Source organism: Medicago sativa, chromosome 4 (genome assembly GCF_051527215.1).
Source record: "Medicago sativa cultivar Bolivia chromosome 4, Bolivia_mono, whole genome shotgun sequence".
Taxonomy (NCBI): Eukaryota; Viridiplantae; Streptophyta; class Magnoliopsida; order Fabales; family Fabaceae; genus Medicago; species Medicago sativa.
This window is the reverse complement of record NC_140752.1, coordinates 36,914,191-36,936,371: the sequence shown is the minus strand read 5'-3', so window position 1 is coordinate 36,936,371 and position 22,181 is coordinate 36,914,191. Positions and strand designations below refer to the sequence as shown.

Genomic DNA, 22,181 nt, shown 5'->3' with positions numbered 1-22,181 from the left:
AATAAAGCTTATGACAGAAAGTAAAGCTTGAGATGGAAAGTAAAGCTTATCAATTACCAACAACCCGTGGTAAACGATGACAATGCGGAAGATAAAGCTTGGATTGAAGATAAAGCTCAGGCGGGAGATAAAGCTTGAGACTGAACATAAAGCTTGAGACAAAAATAAAGCTTGAGGTGGAAAGTAAAGCTTATCAATTACCAACAGCCCGTGGTAAATGATGAAAATGCGGAAGATAAAGCTTGTCTACTACCAACTGCCGTGGTAAAGACGAAAATACTGATTAAAGCTTGTCTATTACCAACTGCCCGTGATAAAGACGAAAGAATGGAAGATAAAGCTTGTCTATCAATAATACCGGAGTACTTTAAGCAGGGTACTGGGAAACTGATTAGCATTGGTAAAATGATCATTTGATGTGACCTGCCACTTGAGCATAAATTGATTGGTTAACACCTTGGGATTGACATTTTTAAGTATTGGAGTAAAGCATGGGAAAATAATGCAGTTATGCATGAATGATATTTGTATGCATGCTATCTATGCATGGATGAATGAATGCATATGAGACTTATATGACGATTTAACAGAAAGATTATCGAGACGAGCATGGGCAGATCCAAAGAAAGTGGCCCGACATCACATAGCCAACACTTAGTAATCTTCATTGGGGATAACATTGCTGGGGATGAACCAAAACGAAAGCCGGGGTACCACCCTTCAAACAAATCAATGGCAGAAGTCGACATTTCTCAACCGCGGCACCTTCTCAAATTCATGCTCTACATAGTCATTGCTTTCTTTTGAATATTTTTCTTTCAAATCTTTCGAAATCCCTAACTTTTGCCTGGATCGCCCTTTCGGGTTTTCAATCCATCGGGAATATATTCTCTTTTTTTGCATTTTCTATGTCCTTAATTTTTGCCTGGACCGCCCTTTCGGGTTTTCGATCCACCAGGACGCTCATTCTTGCCTAAGTCACCCTTTCAGGTTTTCAACTTAGCGAGCTTTTTCTTTTTCTCTTTTTTTTTCAGCAATGACTATGTCCAATTGTTGTATCCACCTGCTTTTAGATCGAATGTTGACACATGCTTCTATGATACATAATTGTAAAGATAATATGTTTGTCATTTTTTTTTTATTTTTTCAAAGAAAATTTTTTTTTTTAAAAAAAAAGATTTTTCAAAGTTTTTGTTTCAAGTACTAATATTAAAAACGGAAGAAATTTTGCACATAGAATAAACAAGAATTCCAAATAAAAGCACTGGCTCAAATTAATGTATTAGAAATGGTAACCGGCCAAAGGCATGGCACCACGGATTACAAAATTTGGAAAATGGTAATTAATATATGGAAGGTACATTGAACACAATAACCGTTATATTCCCTAACAACTTTGAAATCCACTACTATGATGCTCTGATATAGGAGAACTTCTGACAACTAAGGTGCCCCAAGTGAGTGATGCTTAGTCTGATGCAGTTACTTGTCATAAACCCTTAACTTTTGCATAGATCGCCCTTTTGGGTTTTCAATCTATCAGGGTAAACATTTTTTTTTTTTTGTCTCTAATTTTTGCATGGACCGCCCTTTCGGGTTTTCAATCCATCGAGACGCTCATTTTTGGTTTAGGCCGCCCTTTCGGGTTTTCAACCTACCGAGCTGCTCACTTTTGGTTTAGGCCGCCCTTTCGGGTTTTCAACCTACCGAGCTGTTTTATATTTTCTAGACAAAGTATTTCTTGACTGCATCAGAATTCACAGGACGAGGTAACTCTTCTCCATCCATATTTGTAAGAATCAAAGCACCACCTGAGAAAGCTTTCTTAACAACATAGGGACCTTCATAATTAGGTGTCCATTTGCCCCTTGGGTCTGGTTGAAAGGACTTGATACTCTTGACCACAAGGTCTCCTTCTTTAAATTTGCGGGGATGCACCCTTTTGTCAAATGCCTGTTTCATTCTTGACTGATATAGCTGTCCACGACACAAAGCTGTCATACGCTTTTCTTCAATCAAATTCAATTGATCATACCTATCCTGACACCATTCAGCTTCAGACAATTCAGCTTCCTTCAAAACTCTTAAAGATGGGATTTCAACCTCCACCGGGAGTACAGCCTCCATACCATATACCAGAGAGAAAGGGGTTGCCCCTGTCGAAGTACGCACTGAGGTACGATAACCATACAAAGCATAAGGTAACATTTCATGCCAGTCCTTGTAAGTGACCACCATCTTTTGCACAATCTTCTTGATGTTCTTATTTGCAGCTTCAACTGCGCCATTCATCTGTGGTATATAAGGAGAGGAGTTATGATGTTCAATCTTGAAATCCTCGCACAATTCCTTCACCATTTTGTTATTCAGATTGGTACCATTATCTGTGATAATCTTGTTAGGGACACCATATCTGCAGATGATATTGTTCTTGATGAATCGGACCACCACTTGCTTGGTCACATTAGCATAAGATGCCGCTTCAACCCACTTGGTGAAGTAATCAATAGCCACTAGTATGAAACGATGTCCATTGGAAGCTTTTGGTTCAATCCGACCAATCATATCAATGCCCCACATAGAGAAAGGCCACAGGGAGGAGATAACATTGAGCAAAGTTGGCGGGACATGGATCTTATCCGCATAAATCTGACATTTGTGACACTTCTTGGCATGGTGATAACAGTCAGCATACATCGTTATCCAGTAATAGCCTGCCCTCAACGCCTTCTTAGCCATTGCATAGCCATTAGCGTGAGTCCCGAACGTGCCTTCATGTATCTCATGCATTAACAAATCTGCCTCACGCCGATCTATACATCTGAGCAAAACCTCATCGAAGTTCCTTTTGTACAACACATCTCCATTCAAGAAAAAGTTACCAGACAATCTTCTTAGAGTCCTCTTATCTTTGCGAGATGCCCCTGGCGGATACTCTTGCGTCTGAAGGAAAACCTTGATATCGTGGAACCATGGCTTGTCATCAAAGACTGCTTCAGCAGCAAACACATAAGCGGGTCTGTCAAGGAATTTGACGCTGATTAAAGGCACAGTATTGTGATGATTCACTTTGATCATTGAAGATAGAGTAGCTAAAGCATCTGCCATTTGATTCTCTTCACGGGGTACATGATTCAACTCTACTTTGTTGAAGAAAGTTAACAAACGTCTGGCATAATCTCTGTAAGGTATCAACCCAGCATGATGAGTTTCCCACTTTCCTTTGATCTGATTAATCACCAGAGCTGAATCACCATATATCTTAATTTTCTTTATCCTCAAGTCAACGGCTTCCTCAATACCCATAATACAAGCTTCATACTCTGCGATATTATTTGTACAGTCAAACCGTAACCTTGCAGTGAAAGGGATATGATGACCCTTAGGAGCAATGAGGACTGCCCCAATTCCACTACCATAGACATTAACGGCTCCATCAAATATCAAACCCCATTCAGACTCAGGATCAGGGCCTTCGCCAAACAATGGTTCATCACAATCTTTCATTTTCAAATGCATGATCTCTTCATCCGGGAAGTCAAACTTGATAGGCTGGTAATCTTCAATCGGTTGATGAGCTAAATGGTCAGCGAGGATACTACCTTTGATAGCTTTCTGAGTGCGGTACACAATATCATATTCTGACAACAACATCTGCCAACGAGAAATTCTGCCGTTCAACACAGGCTTCTCAAAGAGGTACTTGATTGGATCCATTCTAGATATCAACCAAGTAGTGTGATTAATCATGTAGTGGCGGAGACGCCTGGCAGCCCAGACTAGGGCACAACAAGTTTTCTCCAGTGCGGAGTATCGAGTCTCACAATCGGTGAACTTCTTGCTCAAGTAGTAAATCGCATGTTCTTTCTGACCAGTCTCATCTTGCTGACCCAGTACACAGCCCATGGAGTCTTCCAACACAGTCAAGTACATGATCAAAGGTCTTCCATCCACTGGAGGGACAAGGATTGGAGGTTCTAGCAAATACTCCTTGATGCTATCAAAGGCTTTTTGGCACTCATCGGTCCATACGATCCCTTGATCCTTGCGAAGAAGCTTGAATATCGGCCTACATGTAGCAGTCATGTGAGAAATGAATCGGGATATGTAATTCAGCCTACCAAGGAATCCTCTGACTTGTTTCTCTGTTTTAGGAGTAGGCATTTCTCTGATAGCTTTGACTTTGTCGGGATCTACTTCAATACCCTTCTGACTAACGATAAAACCAAGAAGTTTCCCGGATCTGACGCCGAAAGTACACTTATTGGGATTTAGACGGAGCTTATACTTTCTCAACCGCTGAAACATCTTCAATAAATACTCAACATGCTCTTCTTCAGTACTTGACTTGACAATCATATCATCCACATAAACCTCGACCTCTTTGTGCATCATATCATGGAAAATCTTAGTCATGCCCCTTTGGTAAGTAGCGCCAGCATTTATCAATCCGAACGGCATCACCTTATAGCAAAAAGCGCCCCATGGCGTGATGAAAGATGTCTTCTCTCTATCTTCCGGAGCCATCTTGATCTGATTATACCCGGAGAAACCATCCATGAAGGAGAACACTTTGCATTTAGCAGTATTATCAACCAATACATCGATGTGAGGTAAAGGGAAATCATCTTTTGGGCTAGCTTTGTTCAAATCTCGGTAGTCCACACACATTCTGACTTTACCATCTTTCTTTGGAACAGGTACTATATTGGCTAACCATTGAGGGTATTCAGATGTGATTAGGAAACCAGCGTCAATCTGCTTTCGCACTTCTTCCTTGATCTTGAGGGCCATCTCGGGATGGGATCTCCTCAACTTCTGCTTAACAGGAGGGCACTCGGGTTTCAAAGGCAGACGATGTTCCACAACTTCGGCATCTATCCCTGGCATATCCTTGTATGACCATGCGAAAATGTCAGCATACTCTCTGAGAAGCTCAATAACTCTTTCCTTAACCGTGGCATCCAACAATGCCCCTATCTTGATTTCTTTCTTGTCTTCCTCTGTACCCAGATTGACAATTTCTATCTCTTCCTGATGAGGTTGAATAGCTTTTCTTTCTCGCTCCAACATCCATCTAATCTCATCAGGAATCTCTTCATCACCTTCTACCATAGCCTCATATACGGGAACCTCAAAGTTGGGAGAAAGCATAGGGTTACTGTGTTCAACGGGCTCATTTATGTTCAGCCTGCATATGATTTATGATTGATTTTAAATGAGTAAATGCAGGACCTTTGAGTTTGATTTTTAAAAGAAAAAGAGAAACAATTTTGGTTTTATGTATTACCATTTTTTTTCAGCAAAAGCACTAAAATAAAATAAAGTAAAGTAAAATAAAGGCCGTGATAGAAATGACGATTTCATTAATAACCAAAAGTACTTGAAACAAAACATAAGGCCCTACAAAGTTTCACTTTCGTCTGGGGCAGGACGAAAGGAGTTTTCTTAAAGAAAAAAACAAAAACAAAGACAAACATATTACTTAAAGCGAGGTATCACAGAAGGAACATCCACAGCGATCCAGTTGCAGCAGACTCCCCCAGGTGTTACGAAGATAGGTGCCACCTCTTCAGATTGATCCTCAATGATCGCTTTAGTCTCCGGTGGATCATAGATAAAACCAGCACTGTAAAAAGTACAACCAGTAGGGTTGAATGCCCCAGGCTTGCTATTCGGGAAACCAATTCCCTCCTTGCGTTTGTTCTCGTGCAGCTCCACCAACTGACCCCACGCTTCAGTCTTGCCTTCTTGAATAACCCTCTGAGCGTCCTTCAAAGAAGCCATACTAGTCTCAGCTTTCTTTGCACTCCCTTCAACGGAGAGACCCTGGAATGACGACCCCTCTGAGCTACTACCCCCAATGTAAGAGAAAGCCGACAGATTACTGACCAACAAGGCCGTCTCACCACTTACGGTTATTAACTTTCCATGACTTATAAACTTCAGCTTCTGGTGGAGAGTGGATGTCACTGCCCCAGCATCATGGATCCAAGGCCGGCCAAGGAGGCAACTGAAAGAGGCCTGAATTTCCATAACTTGGAATTTAACCTCAAATTCATGAGGGCCCACTGAGATAGGCAACTTTATTTCCCCAAATACTGACCTTCTAGTTCCGTCAAATGCTCTCACCGTCACCGTGCTGGGCTGCAAGAGAGCTTTTGGATATGAAAGCTGGTCCAAAGTGGACTTAGGCATCACATTTAAAGCGGACCCAGTATCTATCAAGACGTTAGAGAGAGAATCTGATTTGCAGAGGACGGAGATAAGCAATGCCAGATTGTGATTCTTTCCTTCCGCTGGGAGGTCTTCGTCACTGAAGCTCAAATTGTTGCAGGCAGTCACATTCCCCACAATACTTTCAAATTGTCCCAGAGTCACATCATATTCCACATAGGCTTGATCTAGCACCTTCATCAAGGCATCTCTGTGGGCATCAGAGCTGGATAGGAGAGACATTATAGAGATTTTGGCAGGAGTTTGTAGCAACTGTTCCACTACCTTATACTCGCTCCTCTTGATTAGTTTCAAGATCTCATCACTATCTTCATAGACAATCTCATTGGGCTGTTTGATAGCTTTACCCTTATCAAGATTTCGCCCTTTCACTGGTTCTTCGGCTGGAGCACTGACTTCTTTCTGATTAACAACCGGGAACACCCGTCCACTTCTCAAGATCTTGCTATTTTCCGCAATGTTGTCTACATGGACTGACGAATCAAGAGGTACCTTTTTTCCATCTTCCAGAATGGAGTATTCGTAGTTATACGGCACAGCTTTTTGAGATGAATAAGGCAACTGTTCTGGCGGGCAGATCACCAAGGGAGTACTGGCTGGTTTGGCACGATTGACCATTATCACAAGTGGCTCCCGCGTCTTGAACACTGGAGTAACAACACAAACATTCTTATCTTTCTCCTTTCTAGTGACAACCAGTTCTTTCCTGTCCAGTAACCCCTGCACATCGTCCTGGACTTGCTTACACCCGCGAGAATCCACTGAACATACAACACAAGCCTCATGATTATGGCTGAAGAGGGTGGCCTCACACATTTTTACATGGATCGGGACCAGAGGAGTCTTGATATCATTTGCATAGAGAACATAGTTGTCTCCTTGAATCATATTGACAGCAGGCCCATGTGGCGGCAGAGGGTTGTTTGGAACAACAGGGTCAGGGTTCGCGAAGGTTAGTTCCTTGTCATTGATTAACTTCTGGACCTCTTCTTTAAGGGCGCGACAATGTTCAATATCATGCCCCGGTGCCCCTTGATGGAATTCACAGGTGCGATCGGCACGGTACCAGGCTGGTAAAGGGTTTTGCATGCGGGGCTGAGGCCTAGTTTGCACCAAATTTCTGGCAAGGAGAGAAGGCAACAAATCCTTGTATGGCATAGGTATGGGAAGGAATTGATTTCTAGGAGGGCGAGGCTGCTGTTGAGCTTGAGGACGTTGTTGTTGTTGTTGTGGTGAGGGTGGTGGAGGATAATATGGGTATGGGTAGAATGGTTGAGGATTATATGGTTGGTAAGGTTGCTGGTATAATGGTGGATAGTATGGTGGAGGAGCTTGAGGACGTTGTTGTTGTTGAGGTGGGTTTTGTGGGGCTGGCGTTTGTGGTGCGACATTGGCGACATATGGGTAGTTTGGGTATACAGGCTGAGATCCGCCATGGGCCACCATGCCGACCTCTTGAGTGTTCTTCCTTGGATACCCATTTCCAAACTTTTTACCATTAGACGATCCACTTGATGAGCCACCCGAGGAACCATTCGATGAACCATTATCCTTAGACACGTGTCCTTTCCGGGCCCACTCTTCGATACGCACCCCTGTATCCACCATGTCAGTGAACTTTTGCGAAGCACATGCCACCATCTTCTCTGAGTAAAAAGGGCTCAAAGTTTCATAGAATAAGTCAGATAACTCTCTTTCATTCAGAGCTGGGCGGATCTGAGCAGACTTCTGGATGAAACGCTGAGCATATTCCTTGAATGACTCCTTTTCCCCTTGTGTCATAGATTGCAGCTCTTTCCAATTAGGTGCCAGATAGGAGTTGTACTTATATTGCTGAAGGAAAGCGTCGGCCAGTTCCCCAAAAGTGGTAATACTCTTCAAATTCATATACCATGTATGCGCGGGGCCAGCCAAACTGTCCTCGAAACAATAAATAAGCAAAGGTTCATTATCTCTATGAGCTGTCATTTTTCTCACATACGTGGTTAAATGCATTTGCGGGCAAGTTTCTCCTGTATACTTCTCAAACACCGGCGTCTTAAACTTAGGCGGTATTACAACATTTGGAACCAAGCAGAGATCATGCACACTTTGACCGAATACCTCTTTACCCTTGATACTCCTCAACTCTTTTTGTACTGCATCAAACTTCTCTTCCAAGTTACCCACTCGATCATCCCCCATTACACTACCAGAGTGATAAACCTGTTCTTCCTCTTGCTGGGTCGCATGGACAATAGGCCCTGCCTGAGTCATAGTAGCCTGAGGAATTGGCTGGCCAACCTGAACAAATGGTGGTGATTGTTGGCCATAAGGGAACGGCATTTCCATAGTACCAGGACGGACACCATCATTGATCATCTGAGGCATGCCCCAAGGATAGCCGGGAGGCATGTAGTATTGGGAAGTAACACCATGAGGACCAGGAGGACGGAAATTCTGGTTGTTCATATCATCAGATGAGAAACCCACCATGAGAGGCTGTGTAGGCCCAGCAGATGTAACAACAGCAGGTATCGGCTGTGAAGTACCATTAAGTGTAGCAGAAGCGACCACAGTAGGAGCTGGCTCGGAAACCGCTGCATGTTCTCTCTCAGTCATTAGGACTTCCATCATAAGTGCCATCTTCTCTAATTCTGCCTTGAGATTACTAACATCTGCTCTGAGCTGAACGTTTTCCTGTTCTGCATTCGCCATCTTCTTCTTAATGTAAGCCCTTGTGTGATGAATGCGAGTAGGCTTGTATTGAATTCGTCGGGCCACTTTCAATTACTGCGGCAGAAAAGGAGTGAAGTGTGAGACTTGATTTTGACACTTGATGAATGCAAATGATGCATGATATGCAAGATGCGCAAGTATGTATTTTTCATTTTTATCGAAGGACTTATAGAAGTAATTTTGTAAACATAACAACTTAAACATTACATTAATGATAAAAGTACTACAAGATAATTCCCTTTCTAACAACCAAGCCAAGGGATAAACTTACAAATATAAAATACTACAAGATAAATCCCTTTCTAAACAGACCGAGTCAAGGGATAGACTCCAAATATATAAAAATACTACAAGATAAACTCCCTTTCTAACAGACTGAGCCAAAGGATAGGCTCTAAATATATAAAAATACTACAAGATAATTCCCTTTCTAAACAGACTTAGCCGAGGGATAGGCTCCAAAGTACATAAGCAAAACCTCAAAGATAACACAAAAGCAACTGGGAAACTCAAACTCCTACTCCGGGAAATCTGGATGTGCACCAGCAAACATATCCATGCGCCTCTTCTTACTCCCTGAAACCCTCTCAAGTATGGCATCCTTTTCTTTGATGATCTTTTTTAGTTCAGCATTCTCAACCTTCAGCTGGTGGTTCGCCCAATTTTCTTTCTCTAAAATATCCATCACTATCTCATAATCCTGTCCTTTCTTGCGAAGTGTTCCTTCCACAGCGGCCTTTTCACGTCTTTCAATATCTAACTGTTTTTGGTATCCTTCCAAGGACTCAGGGGGCAAAGGCATAGGTATGGCTGGAGTAGTTGCGGACACATACCTTTGTCGAGGGTAGGGCATCTTCAATTCGTTTGCTCGGTTTATGACCCATTGGACGTAGTCTTTATGGGTTATAAATGACTTCCTTCCTAATTGGTTCCTATCCAACCTGATGATGGAATGCCAAGCCTTTTCAAATTGTACTCTTAGGTTCTTTTCATCCTCTTTGTAGAGGAAGAAATCCTTATCCAAGATGCGGTACACAGGTTTCATCTCCATAGGGTATCCAAACTGACGTCTAGCAAGCACTAGACTATAACAAATTCCTCCACGTGTACCAAGAAGCGGTACATTGTTGAAAACTCCACAACTATTGATGATAAACTCCGGGTCACAAACTGGGTTGAACCAAACTACATCATTAGGGGTAAGAGTCATAAGCTTCTGAGACCAAGGGAGACGCTCTGGTCTAAACTTAGGGCGGGGTAAGTGTGAGGTGATCCACAGGTGGAGTAGAGGTGCACAACAGAGGAATGTTCCTTTCCCTTTATCGGTTCGTTCGCGGATGGAAACATAGGTATCAGCAAGTAAAACAGGAACCGGGTTTTGGGTTAGAAAGACTTGAATGGCATTCATATCGACAAAGCCGTTAACATTTGGGAAGAGCACAATACCATAGATGAGTAAAGCAAGGGTGGACTCAAAAGCGTCAATGTCAATTTTTAATCCATCAAGACAATCGGTGGCTTTTTGGTAGAGGAAGTTGTAGGATAGGCATTGCAGACCGGCTTTAGGGACAAACTTTTTCCTTAGATCGGTTATTTCATGGTGAAGGGTTTTTGCGAGAGCTTGGATTTGTTTAGGGGTGAGTTCAAGATTTTGAAATGGCACTTGGTTGAGTACGGGTAAACCGACCCAATGAGAATACTCCTCTAAAGTAGGGAAAAGCTGAAAATCTGGGAATGTAAAACCATGATGATCCGGATCAAAAAACTGGACCAAAGTATTGAGGAGCCCCTCATCCACCTTTTCCATGAGAATATCCATCAAATTACCATATCGTCCTCGAAAATGATCTGGATCCCTCAATCTCCTAGCTAACTTCCTCAAGCTCTCCAAATCCGGTTTCTTGAATTCATACCTATGAGTTCTCCTTAAATCCTCCATTTCCTATGATGTTTACAAAAAAACTTCTACGTAAGTCCTTCGATTTTTGGATGAAAAGAACTATTTATAAATGGATGCATGTATGTATGATTATGCATGGAAAGTATACAATGTTGGAGCTTAGGGACAACAACGCCATTTGGTGAGGACTATGGTTTCAATTGCACATGTAACAAGGGTTCTACCAAGGTTCCCGAATTACAACCGCCACAGAACTTTATCGGATACCGTGACAACACCCGGTCCAATAACGTTCGTAGGAAAGTCTAGTTCGAGTGTAGCATTGCAAGTAGACTAATACCGAGACATCACCCGGCTTAGCCACCGCACTACATCCTAAAAAGGCCAAGATGGGTTAAGGGTTACTAAGGTCCTTAGCGTTCAACGGAAACTTAAAAGCAATAGAGTCTAAGCGTGACAACACCCGCCGACATATATCACTTTAAGCTCCTCCGCTAAGTGTGGTTATCTCACGTGTGACAAGACACGAGAATACTCTCGGTATGCCACTATGAGTCTACCACTCCTATCTTATGTTTCACTCGAGTCCGGGTATAGGACTTTGTCTCACCACTCACGTAAAAGTATTTTACAAAGTATATACAAATGATAAAGCAAAAGTAAAAAAGAAAGAAAGGTGGGCTAAACCCGCGTAGGATCCCCAGTGAAGTCGCCATTTTTGTAGACCAAGATTTTCGGGTGTCAAGCCATTGATTGGACTTGAACCTTCAATCTACCGGACTTGCTCGATTTTATTCTTGGGAAGGGAAAAAGAGATTGAAAAACCCTTTTTGGATCCGGGGGTCGGTTACGATTCGGGAAGGTGTTAGGCACCCGCGTCGTTCACGGTACTCCGTGAGAACCTCTTTCTAACTTTATTTTTTATTTGAAAATTTGTTGTTAAGAGTTGAAGTGAAAGAATGGAGGGAGAAGAAGTAAGAATTTTGGTTATTTTTATTTGATCGATTTGAGAGGAATAAAGCCTCTGCCTATGTACCCTTAAAAGGGATCAAAACCACCGTAGTTCACTCTTATAAAAATATTTTTGTGGGTTAGGTTGATTTTAATTATTTTTGAAAAAAAGGTTTTCAAGAAGGAGATTGAGGGGCCTCAAGGCACTAGAAATAAAAATAGAAGTGAGGTTGTTTCATTTTATTTAAGAAATTGAGCCTAAGTTTAATTAAAGTTCAATTAGGAATTTGATTAAGAAAATAAAGGGAAAATCACTTGGATTTGGATCCAAGGTTTATTATGAAAATAATTTGACTTTTGCTTATTTAATTTTTGGAATGAAAAAGGTTTTACTAAACTAACGGTAAATAGGCGTAACGATGCGAAAAGTAAAGCAAGCATGGGTAAAATGGTGTAGTGTCGGTGCTTGTGTCGGTGTGTGCAATTACTAAGCTATTACATACCATTCCTAAATGCAAAGCCCACAACAAATTACATCATTCCCCTAATTATACACACTAATAATTATGGGGCTTTGCAATAGGAAACAATGAATAAATACCAAAATTTAAAGCAAGCATGATTAAATGATATATAGAAAAAGTTAAAAAGCATCAAATATTAAACGCAATGCAATGATGAGGCACAAAATAAAGCAAGATGCATATGTGAGAAAATGCATAAGACATTAAAAGAATGCATGACATAAAGTTTTAAAGCCAAGAACACAAGAAGATAAAATATGGGAATCAAGGTTTTAAAATAGATGAGACAATATTAAAAAATGCATGAAAGAAATTTACCATATGAAATTATGAAATATAGTGAAAATATTAGCATTAACAGCAAAAAACAGCAAATAAAACGATAAAATAAACACGTATATTTTTTAGGAGTTTTTTGGCGAAAATTTGAATGAAACAGGGTGTAAGTAACATGACAGGGGGGGTTTCAGTAGTAAAAAAGTAGAGAAAAATAAAGCTGGGCCTTCACTTTGATCCATTGGCAGGGGATTTGATCCTGGCCTTTGGATATTTTGATCATAAGGCTAAAAAGAGGTGTACACACAGCACTACCAAAATATAGGCATTATGGAATTAAATAGAGAGCTTCAGTAACCGTTAGATCTATAAGATGATAGATCTAACGGTCCTTAAACAGTAACACACACAATAACAATTAATGCCTACAATAACAAGCAGAACAGAAGCCATTGGATCATCAAAGAAAGCAGATCGGATGGTTGAAAGGGGAAGGGAGGGAACCGAAGTAAACCGGTTCAATTCAAGTGAACCGAACCGGTTTACCTATGTTATAAAACCAGTTTTCGGTTCAAAACCCTCACAAACCTCTTTCTCCCTCTCTCTACATAATTTTTTAGTGAGAGAAGCTCTCAAATGAGTCTTCTTGCTCTTGAGCCTCAATACAGGAATCATGTAGAGCTGAAATCAGATTGATTACCCTTTCCTTGATCCTCCTCCATTGCTTCTGATAGTCTACTTGATGACCCAAGTCATGTCTTCCTGCTATCAGTCTTAATACCTCAGAGGCAATGTCTTCCCACACATCTTGTAGTACTTGAGAGTCCAGGAAAATGGTGGGAGGTGAAGGTTGTCTTGAGGGTTTTGGAGTGGCTAAGGGTATAATGGTTTGGTTTGGTGGTTGTTCATTTGTAGTTAAGGGTTGGCTGGTTGATGGTTGGTCAGGAGTAGAGTCAATTACCTTGTCAGAGGCATGATCAACTTGATCATCCTCAGAATCTGTATCCATATCACATACACCAGTATAGTGGGTGATCTTGATAACTTGAACTAGTAAAGAAGTGGTAGAAGAAGAGGTTGGCTCAGGAACATGATGTTCAAGAGCGATAGTTTCAGGTTCAGGTTCAGGTTTAGTAACTGGTTGTTCAGGAACAATGTGTTCAGGAACGGTTTGTTTTGGAATTGATTGTTCAGGAACATAAGGTTCAGGAACGGTTGGGGGTGGAATAGATTGTTGAGGAGGTGAAGAGGTCTTTTCTGGTGAAGGTTTTTGTGGTTTAGGTTCATGGTGTTGGGGGCTTTCTGAAATGATTTTCTCAGAAGCAACTGCTTCTGGAGCCATTTCAGAGGCTGTTTGTGGGCTTGTGTTAAGGCTAGATTGGGGTAGTTCACCTAGATAATGGATTTCTAGGTGATCTAAGAAGGAGGTGTCTTCAGAGGGAATAGAAGATGTGGTACAAGATGTGTGAGAAACTTGAGGTACCTTAGATAACATTGCTGAGTTATCTACTGCTTCTGAGGTAGGCTTTGGACTTGTAGAATCAGAAGTGTCAGCTTTCTTCTTGACTAACTCTTCAGTCTTGTCAGCAATTTCCCTTACTTCTGCCAACTTCTCAGCAACCAAGCCTTCATCCTTGTCTAAACTAGCTTCTTTGAGTTTAGCATCCCTATTCTTTTTTTATTGAGCTTTCTTTTTCTTCCTATCAGCTAAGAACTGATCCCTTTGCTCTTTAGCTCTTTTCTCCATTTCAGGAATGACTTCAAACATGGGAAGAGCCTTAGATTTAGAAGTCTTCTTCTTTTTCTTCTTAGGCTCCATCTCTTCTCGTTCTAGCCTCTCAAGAGCTTCTTGCACCGTCTCCTTTTCAGCCTTACCCCTTTTTCTCTTAGCATCCTTCTATTGCTTGGCTTCTTCAACAGTGGCTTCTGATATAGTAACTGCCTTGGGCACTTCAAAAATTCCAGCACTCTTTCCTGATGAAAGATCTCAGACAACAATCTTCCATAGGGCACTTGTTTCCTTCCTTTGACAGTGTCTTCATTAATAGCCCAGCAGAGATGATCCAAGACATATCTTGGGAAGTTTATCTTTTCAAGCATAGCCATGAAATAGACTGCTAGCTTCTGTTGGTTGTTGGGTTGATCAGACCCTCCTGCTCTTTGAAAGAAGCAATCAGTGCAAAATTTCACCAACATCCTGTTGTGAATTTCCATTTCTGAAGGCTTGCCCTCTGAGTTTCCACCCAGAAGCAAGTTGAAGTAGCTTTGCAGCAGGATGTCATCTTTCTTTACAATCTCTTGGAACCTGCCTTCAGCATCCACTCTACATGCTTTAGCTATAACATCCTCAGTGATGGTTATAGGAATGCTCATCACTTTAGATCTTATTTCTAAGCTACTGAAGGAGGTGGGATTCTTTTCCACCGTCATCTTCCCTTTCTTCGACCCAGCTTGTTTACCTACAACCTTCGCAGGCTTTCTATTGAAGACCTCAGCCCTTAACCAGAAGTCTTTGACCAAGTTCACATAAGTTGGCCCATTCAGCATCTCGAAGTACTCAGATAGCTTCTGAGTATCTACCAAACCTTTCATGTCCACATCGTACTTCTTAAGTGAAGCAAAGTCCACTGGTGATTCTATTTGGACAATCAGAGAGTTGATTGGAATAGTCATAGTCTTTTCTTTGTAAACTGACCCAGATTCTGATGCGCCTTGCATGCTTGAAGTAGATTCTGAAACTTTTGAGCTTGATGATGCCATTGACGAAGATTGAAGAAGATTTTAGGGTTCTAGGGTTTTTGCGCTTACTTCGCAAGGGGTTTGAAAGCAAATGTGTTTGTTGTGAGTGAGTAGTGTGTGAATTGACAAAGTGTTAAGAGTAAAAACGATTGCAATTCAAAAGAGACAAACAAACATAACATTAATGACAAATTGGGGGCACGTGAAAGTACTTTTCAAAGCTATTAAATCATCATTGCCCTTTTAAGTTAAACACCAATACAAATAGGCCACGTCAGAATTTCTCAGAGTAACTACCAAGTTAGTGGGCCAGAAGTTACTGTAAAAAGTAACTCCCAACGTTTCCACTAACTCTACTATTCAGAAGCATAAAATCCAGCTTCTGGACTTCAGATGCTGACGTCATCATCAGAAGCGAGTTTTCCTCAGAACCTCAATAAAGAGCTTCTGATGAACTACTGCTTCTGAACTAACTTCAGAACCTAAAATCCTATTCAGGAGCAAGCAAACATTTAATCAGACACAAAGTGCATGTTCAAATTTTTCTTTATAAAATCAAACCTTTCAACAGTTAAAGGCTTAGTAAATATATCAGCCCATTGATTTTCAGTATCAATGAATTGTATATCTAAAATTCCTTTTTGAACATAGTCTCTGATAAAATGATGTTTGATTTCAATGTGCTTAGCTCTTGAATAAAAAATTGGATTTTTAGACAAACAAATAGCAGCAGTATTATCACAATAAATGGGAATACTGTTAGCAATTCTCTGATAGTCTTCCAACTGATGTTTCATCCAAAGTTGTTGTGTACAACAACTTGCAGCTGAAATGTATTCTGCTTCTGTTGTAGACATAGCAATAGTTATTTGTCTTCTGCTAGCCCAGGATATAAGATTATCTCCCAGAAATTAACAATTGCCACTGGTTGACTTTCTTTCAATCCTATCACCAGCATAATCAGCATCACAGAATCCAATTAGCTTATAATCTAAGGATTTCCTATAAAGGAGTCCAAGATTAGTTGTTCCTTTCAAATACCTGAAGATTCTCTTGACAGCAGTCATATGAGATTCTCTAGGATCTGATTGGAATCTGCACACAAGCATACACTAAATAAAATATCTGGCCTAGATGCAGTGAGGTATAACAAAGAACCAATCATACCTCTGTACAGCTTCTGATCTACTTTAGCTCCTTCATCTTCTTTGCTTAAGGTGCACGTAGGGTGCATTGGAGTGTTCATCACTTTATAATCTTCAAGCTTGAACTTCTTCAGAAGCTCCTTTGTATATTTTGATTGATGAACATAGACTCCATGTTTGCATTGATTAATTTGAATGCCCAGGAAGAACTTTAGCTCTCCCATCATGCTCATTTCAAATTCATCCTGCATTAACTTAGAAAATTCCTTGCAAAGAGATGCATTAGTAGAACCAAATATTATATCATCAACATATATTTGCACAACAAGAATATCTTTCCCAAGGTTCCTTCTGAAGAGTGTTGTATCAACCTGTCCTCTTTTAAAATCATTTTTGATTAAGAAATTACTTAGTTTATCATACCAAGCTCTGGGAGCTTGTTTCAAGTCATATAGTGATTTCTTCAGTTTAAAAACATGGTCAGGATATTTAATATCCTCAAATCCAGGAGGTTGCTTGACATACACTTCTTCTTCAATGACACCATTAAGAAATGCACTATTGACATCCATCTGATATAATATTATGCCATGATTAACTGCATAGGACAGAAGTAACCTGATTGCTTCCAGTCTTGCAACTGAAGCAAATGTTTCAGTATAATCAATGCCTTCTTGTTGACTATACCCTTGTGCAACAAGTCTTTCTTTGTTTCTTGTTACTTTTCCTTGCTCATTCAACTTGTTTCTGAATACCCATTTTGTTCCAATAATGTTCTTGTGCTTAGGTTTGGGTACCTGATCCCACACTCATTTCTTTGAAATTGATTCAACTCTTCTTGCATAGCTAAGATCCATCCATCATCTGAAAGTGCTTCATCAACTGTTGTAGGTTCAATTATTGAGATCAGTCCAATCATTGATTCTTCTTGTCTAAAGTATGATCTTATTCTTCTTGGGCTATCTTTGTTTCCAATGATTAATTCCTCAGGATGTGAAGACTTGTGCTTGAATGTGTTTCTGGGAGGATCTGCTTGATGTGAGCCATCTTGTGCTTCATCAGAAGCAGCTTCATCTTGCGCTTCTGATGTGGGTTCAGCTTCTGGACTTTCTTCAGATTCAGCTATCTGATCAGGTTCTGGAGTAGCTTCAGGAACCTGTATCTCTGCAAAACTTTCACATTGCTTTGAAGTTTTATCTTCAAGCTCTTTGTCATCAAATTTAACGTGCATAGATTCTTCAACACAAAGTGTTTCTGAATTATACACTCTGTATGCCTTTGAACTTTCAGAGTACCCTAAGAAGATTCCTCTTTGGGCCTTGGCATCAAATTTCTTTAGGTAGAGCTTGTTATTTAGAATGTAACATGTACATCCAAATTGATGAAAGTAAGAGATATTGGGTTTTCTTCCTTTAAAGAGTTCATATACTGTTTTCTCCAAAATAGGTCTGATATAGATCCTGTTCTGGACATAACATGTTGTATTTACTGCTTCTGCCCAAAAATGTTTTGGTAAATTGTTTTCATGGATCATGGTTCTGGCCATTTCTTGTAAAGTTCTATTCTTTCTCTCTACAACCCCATTTTGTTGTGGAGTTCTAGGAGAAGAGAATTCATGGACAATTCCATGTTTTTCACAAAAAGCTTCAAATGGCTCATTTTCAAACTCTCCACCATGATCACTTCTGACTTTCAAAATCTTTGATTCTTTTTCAGATTGAATTTGAGTGCAGAAACTACTGAATACATCACAAGCAACATCTTTACTCTTTATGAGTTTCACCCAAGTCCATCTGCTATAATCATCAACAATGACTAATCCATATTTACTTCCATATAAGGATGCAGTACTTACTGGTCCAAATAATTCAATATGGAGTAGTTCTAAGGGTCTGGATGTTGAAACGATGTCTTTGGTTTTAAAAGATGATTTCACAATTTTCCCTCTCTGACATGCACCACAGAGTGCATCTGAATGATAGTCAATGTCTGGTAGCCCTTTGACAAGTTGTAACTTACTAAGTTTAGACATTAATCTCCAGTTAGCATGTCCCAACCTTCTGTGCCACATCCATTTCTTATCATTCACTGATAGAATGCAAATCACCTTCTGATCAGCCAGTTCAGAAAAATTGATTTTGTAGACATTATTAACTCTCTTTCCCTTTAACATAATGGATTTGTCTTCCTTGTAGATTACAGTACAGTTGGTTTTCTCAAAAAGCACATCATAACCATTATCACAAAATTGACTAATGCTCAAAAGGTTATGTTCAAGACCATCTACCAACCATACATTATTAATTGAGGTAGAGGAATTACCAATAGTTCCTATACCTATGATCTTGCCAGATTGGTTGCCTCCAAATTTCACATTTCCTCCTTCCTTCATTGTTAGGCTGAGGAAGCTGGACTTTTCTCCTGTCATGTGTCTTGAGCAACCGCTGTCTAGGTACCATGATTTTTGCTTTGGTGCTGCTCTTAGACATACCTGCATCATTGACATTTTCAGATTTAGGTACCCATTGTCCTATGGGTCCTGGAAGGTTAGTACTTGAGGCTTTACTCTTCACTTCTTGTACCTTGTGCTGTGAGTTGGATTGCTTCTGATTAACCATCGCCTTAGATTTTGTTACTTCAGAAACAGTAACTGTCTTCTTCTGAAACTTAGACTTCAGAACCTCAGATTTTGGTTTCACCAGACTCTGAGGAACATGTTCTCATCTTTTCAGGATCCTGATCTTTGAAGTCTTGGATTCAGATTTGATCATAGCATTTGGCTTAGAGTTCTTTGGCTTTGAAGTAATCTTAGCCTTAGAGCCAGAAGCTTCAGGTTCTGATTGAAGAACAGTTTCCAACTCAGCACCTTCAGGTACAAAGAAGGTTTTCAGACCTTCCTTGATGCATTCACAACAAGATTTAAGATTGGTTTTCTCAAGTTTCACTTATGGAAAACCAATTCCTCTGCGATTGTTCTTGTAAATGCTATAAATCATAGAAGCCACTCTGCTTTTGTCAATGCCAGATATGATAAAATCTTCAAGAGCAATTTCATGGCTGCTTAAAGGTTTTTCATTACACTTTTCTTGTAGCTTCTGACATAAGAACCTGAGCTGATCTTCATAAGTTTTACACATGAAGTCAAAGTCCCTAAGTCCTTGTTCAGAAGCTTTCAGATCCAATAGAGTTGATTTTTGCTGTTTTACCAAATCAGCATATTTTTCTTTTAAATCCTTCAACTCATTGGTTCTTACTTCAAAATGTGTAAGAAGTTCTTTAAGTGACTCAACAAGTTCATCTCTGGGAATCTTAGAATATACCTCATTTTCATCTTCAGAATCTGATTCTGATCCAGCTTCTGAAGTTGCTGTGGCAACTAACCCAACGGCTACCTTTGCATCTTCATCAGCTTCCTCTTTATTAGATCCAGATTCACTTCCCAAATCATCCCAGGTTGCCATTAAACTCTGCTTTATCTGCTTCTTGAATTTACTTGGTTTGAACGTTGACTTCTTTGACTTGTCCTTTGACTTCTCCTTCTGAAGATCAGGGCATTCAGCAATAAAGTGTCCAGGCTTCTTACAGTTGAAGCATCCCTTCTGATCTTCTTTCCTTGAGCTTCTGGAGTTACTCCTTCTGGCTAGAAACTTTCTGTTCATCTTGGCCAGACACTGAAGTCTGTTGGAGAGCATGGCCATTTCAGCAGCATCTTGTTCAGAATCTGAACTTGATTGTTCTTCCTCTTCAGATTCAACCACTTTGAGAGCTCTTGATGACTTGCCTTTGGATGGAAGAGCTATTGATTTACTCTTCTTAGTAGACTCATGTTCATTAAGACTTAACTCATGAACTTTGAGAGAACTAACAAGATCTTCGACACTTAAAGTGTTTAAATCTTTAGCTTCCTCAATGGCAGTCACCTTTGGTCTCCATCTTGCAGGCAAGCTTCTGAGTATCTTGCTCACATGGTCAGAAGCAACATAGCTCTTCTTTAGAATTTGTAGCCCAGAGACTAAGGTTTCAACCTTGAGTACATCTCCTCAATAGTTTCATCATCCTTCATCTTGAATAACTCGTACTGATGTACAAGCATGAGAGCTTTAGCTTCTTTGACCTTCTTGCTGCCTTCGTAGTTTGAACAGAGAGAAGCAAACATAGCTTTAGCAGTGGATTTGTCACTCATCTTCATGTACTCTGCTTTGGGTATGGCAGTGACAAGGGCACCTCTGATGATATGATGCTTCTTGTAGAGTTTCTTCAACTCAGGAGTATGTTTCTTTCTATCCACAGCAGCTCCTTCTTCATCAAGAACTAAGTCACCAACACCATCTTCTAGTATATCCCATAGTTCTTCATCTAGGCTCATGATATAACTATAGAAGTTGGTTTTCCACCAAGAAAATTCTTCAGCATCTCCGTTGAACTTTGGAATCTTTCCAACACTGGATTTCTTGTCAACATTGTAATCATATGCAACACTTTTGTTGTTGTTGCCAGATCCATTTCCAGAAACAGATTGGTCAGATATGTTTTTCTCTGATCTTGGACTGTTACACTGTTAGGTGTTATCAACAGAACCAAGGCTCTAGATACCAATTGAAGGTGAGAAAAACATAAGAAGGGGGGTTGAATTGTGTTTTGGAAAATTCTTCGTTTCTACTAAAAACTGAACACACTGGTCAGAAACTAAGTGATACAGCTTCTGAAGTGGTAATCAGAATCTAAATGCAACGAAATAAAACAGAGAGAGATAGAGAGAAGAAGAACGACACAAAGCAATTATAATGGTTCCTTCCACAATCCGGAAGTAGTCTAGTCCCCCTTTCACTTCCAAGGAGATTTCACTAAGAGTAATATCTGATTACAATTGCTCAAGCACACCTGCAAGAGACTTCCTTTGCTCAAGCACACTTTGCAAGAGTCTTCCTTTGCTCAAGAACACACTCAAGAGACTTCCCTGCTCAAGCACAACTGCAAGAGACTTCTAACTAAACAAAATTACACAGAAAATTGTTTAAGGTTGAACACTTGATATACAATCAGAGGTGCTCATAATACAAATCAGATATAGACTCAATAACTTAAGAATTTCTAAGATGAAACTTTGAGACACAAAAATTCTAAGTGAATGCAGAACAATTTCAGCAGAGGTTTGACACTTGTAAAAATGTTGTGAGTCTTTCGTTCAGCATTACCAATTCTCTAGGTCTTCACTCCTTTATATAGAGGTGTGAAAGAGACGTTGTGAAATTGCCAGCACATCAAAGAGTCGTTTGTTGAAGCTTGATCTATCACCAATAATCTTTTGCCTGATTTGGTTGTTGTCCTATGAAGAACAAATTTGAAATCCATTCCTTATCCAAAGGAACATCTTTACAGGCGAAGCCGTATTCTGGAGTTGTTTTCTTGTCTTGTAGCATGGACACAAAACAGAGTAGTGGAGAAGTTGGTTGTACAGTTCGTACAGTAGTACAATGTCAACGCTTTAGTCCAAATTGCAAGCACATGCCTTCAAACTCCTTTGAAATGACCGTTGCAACGTTTCACTAATCTTCTGCAGTGTTTTCGAATCCAATAGACAGCTTTTGCAGTGTTGATTCTTCAATCCTTGAATCTTTGCAAATCTAGTTGATCTTCAGCTTCTGGTGAAATGACTTCTGATGAGGCAGCTTCTGATGAGGCAGCTTCTGA

The 22,181-nt window shown here is 40.2% G+C and overlaps 1 protein-coding gene and 1 pseudogene across 1 annotated transcript; one reads left to right on the top strand and one right to left on the bottom strand.

Annotated features, from left to right (window-relative positions):
* Nucleotides 1–22,181, top strand: part of LOC146929128 (uncharacterized) — a 29,494-nt pseudogene that overhangs the window by 5,818 nt on the left and 1,495 nt on the right.
* LOC146929129 (uncharacterized) lies at nucleotides 1,715–8,934 on the bottom strand. Its single transcript, XM_085701197.1, has 2 exons — nucleotides 5,486–8,934; nucleotides 1,715–5,191 (listed from the first exon to the last, which is right to left on the bottom strand). Exons 1-2 carry the CDS (start codon nucleotides 8,932–8,934, stop codon nucleotides 1,726–1,728), a joined length of 6,915 nt encoding a protein of 2,304 aa, XP_085557323.1. The 3' UTR covers nucleotides 1,715–1,725.

Bases quoted from the DNA above. Each gene is read 5' to 3' on its own strand.
- LOC146929129 (XM_085701197.1), bottom strand. From the start codon at position 8,934: ATGGCGAATGCAGAACAGGAAAACGTTCAGCTCAGAGCAGATGTTAGT. The intron at 5,192-5,485 runs GTAATATGTTTG...AATCATATGCAG, and splicing joins TCTGTGATACCTCGCTTTAA to GCTGAACATAAATGAGCCCG.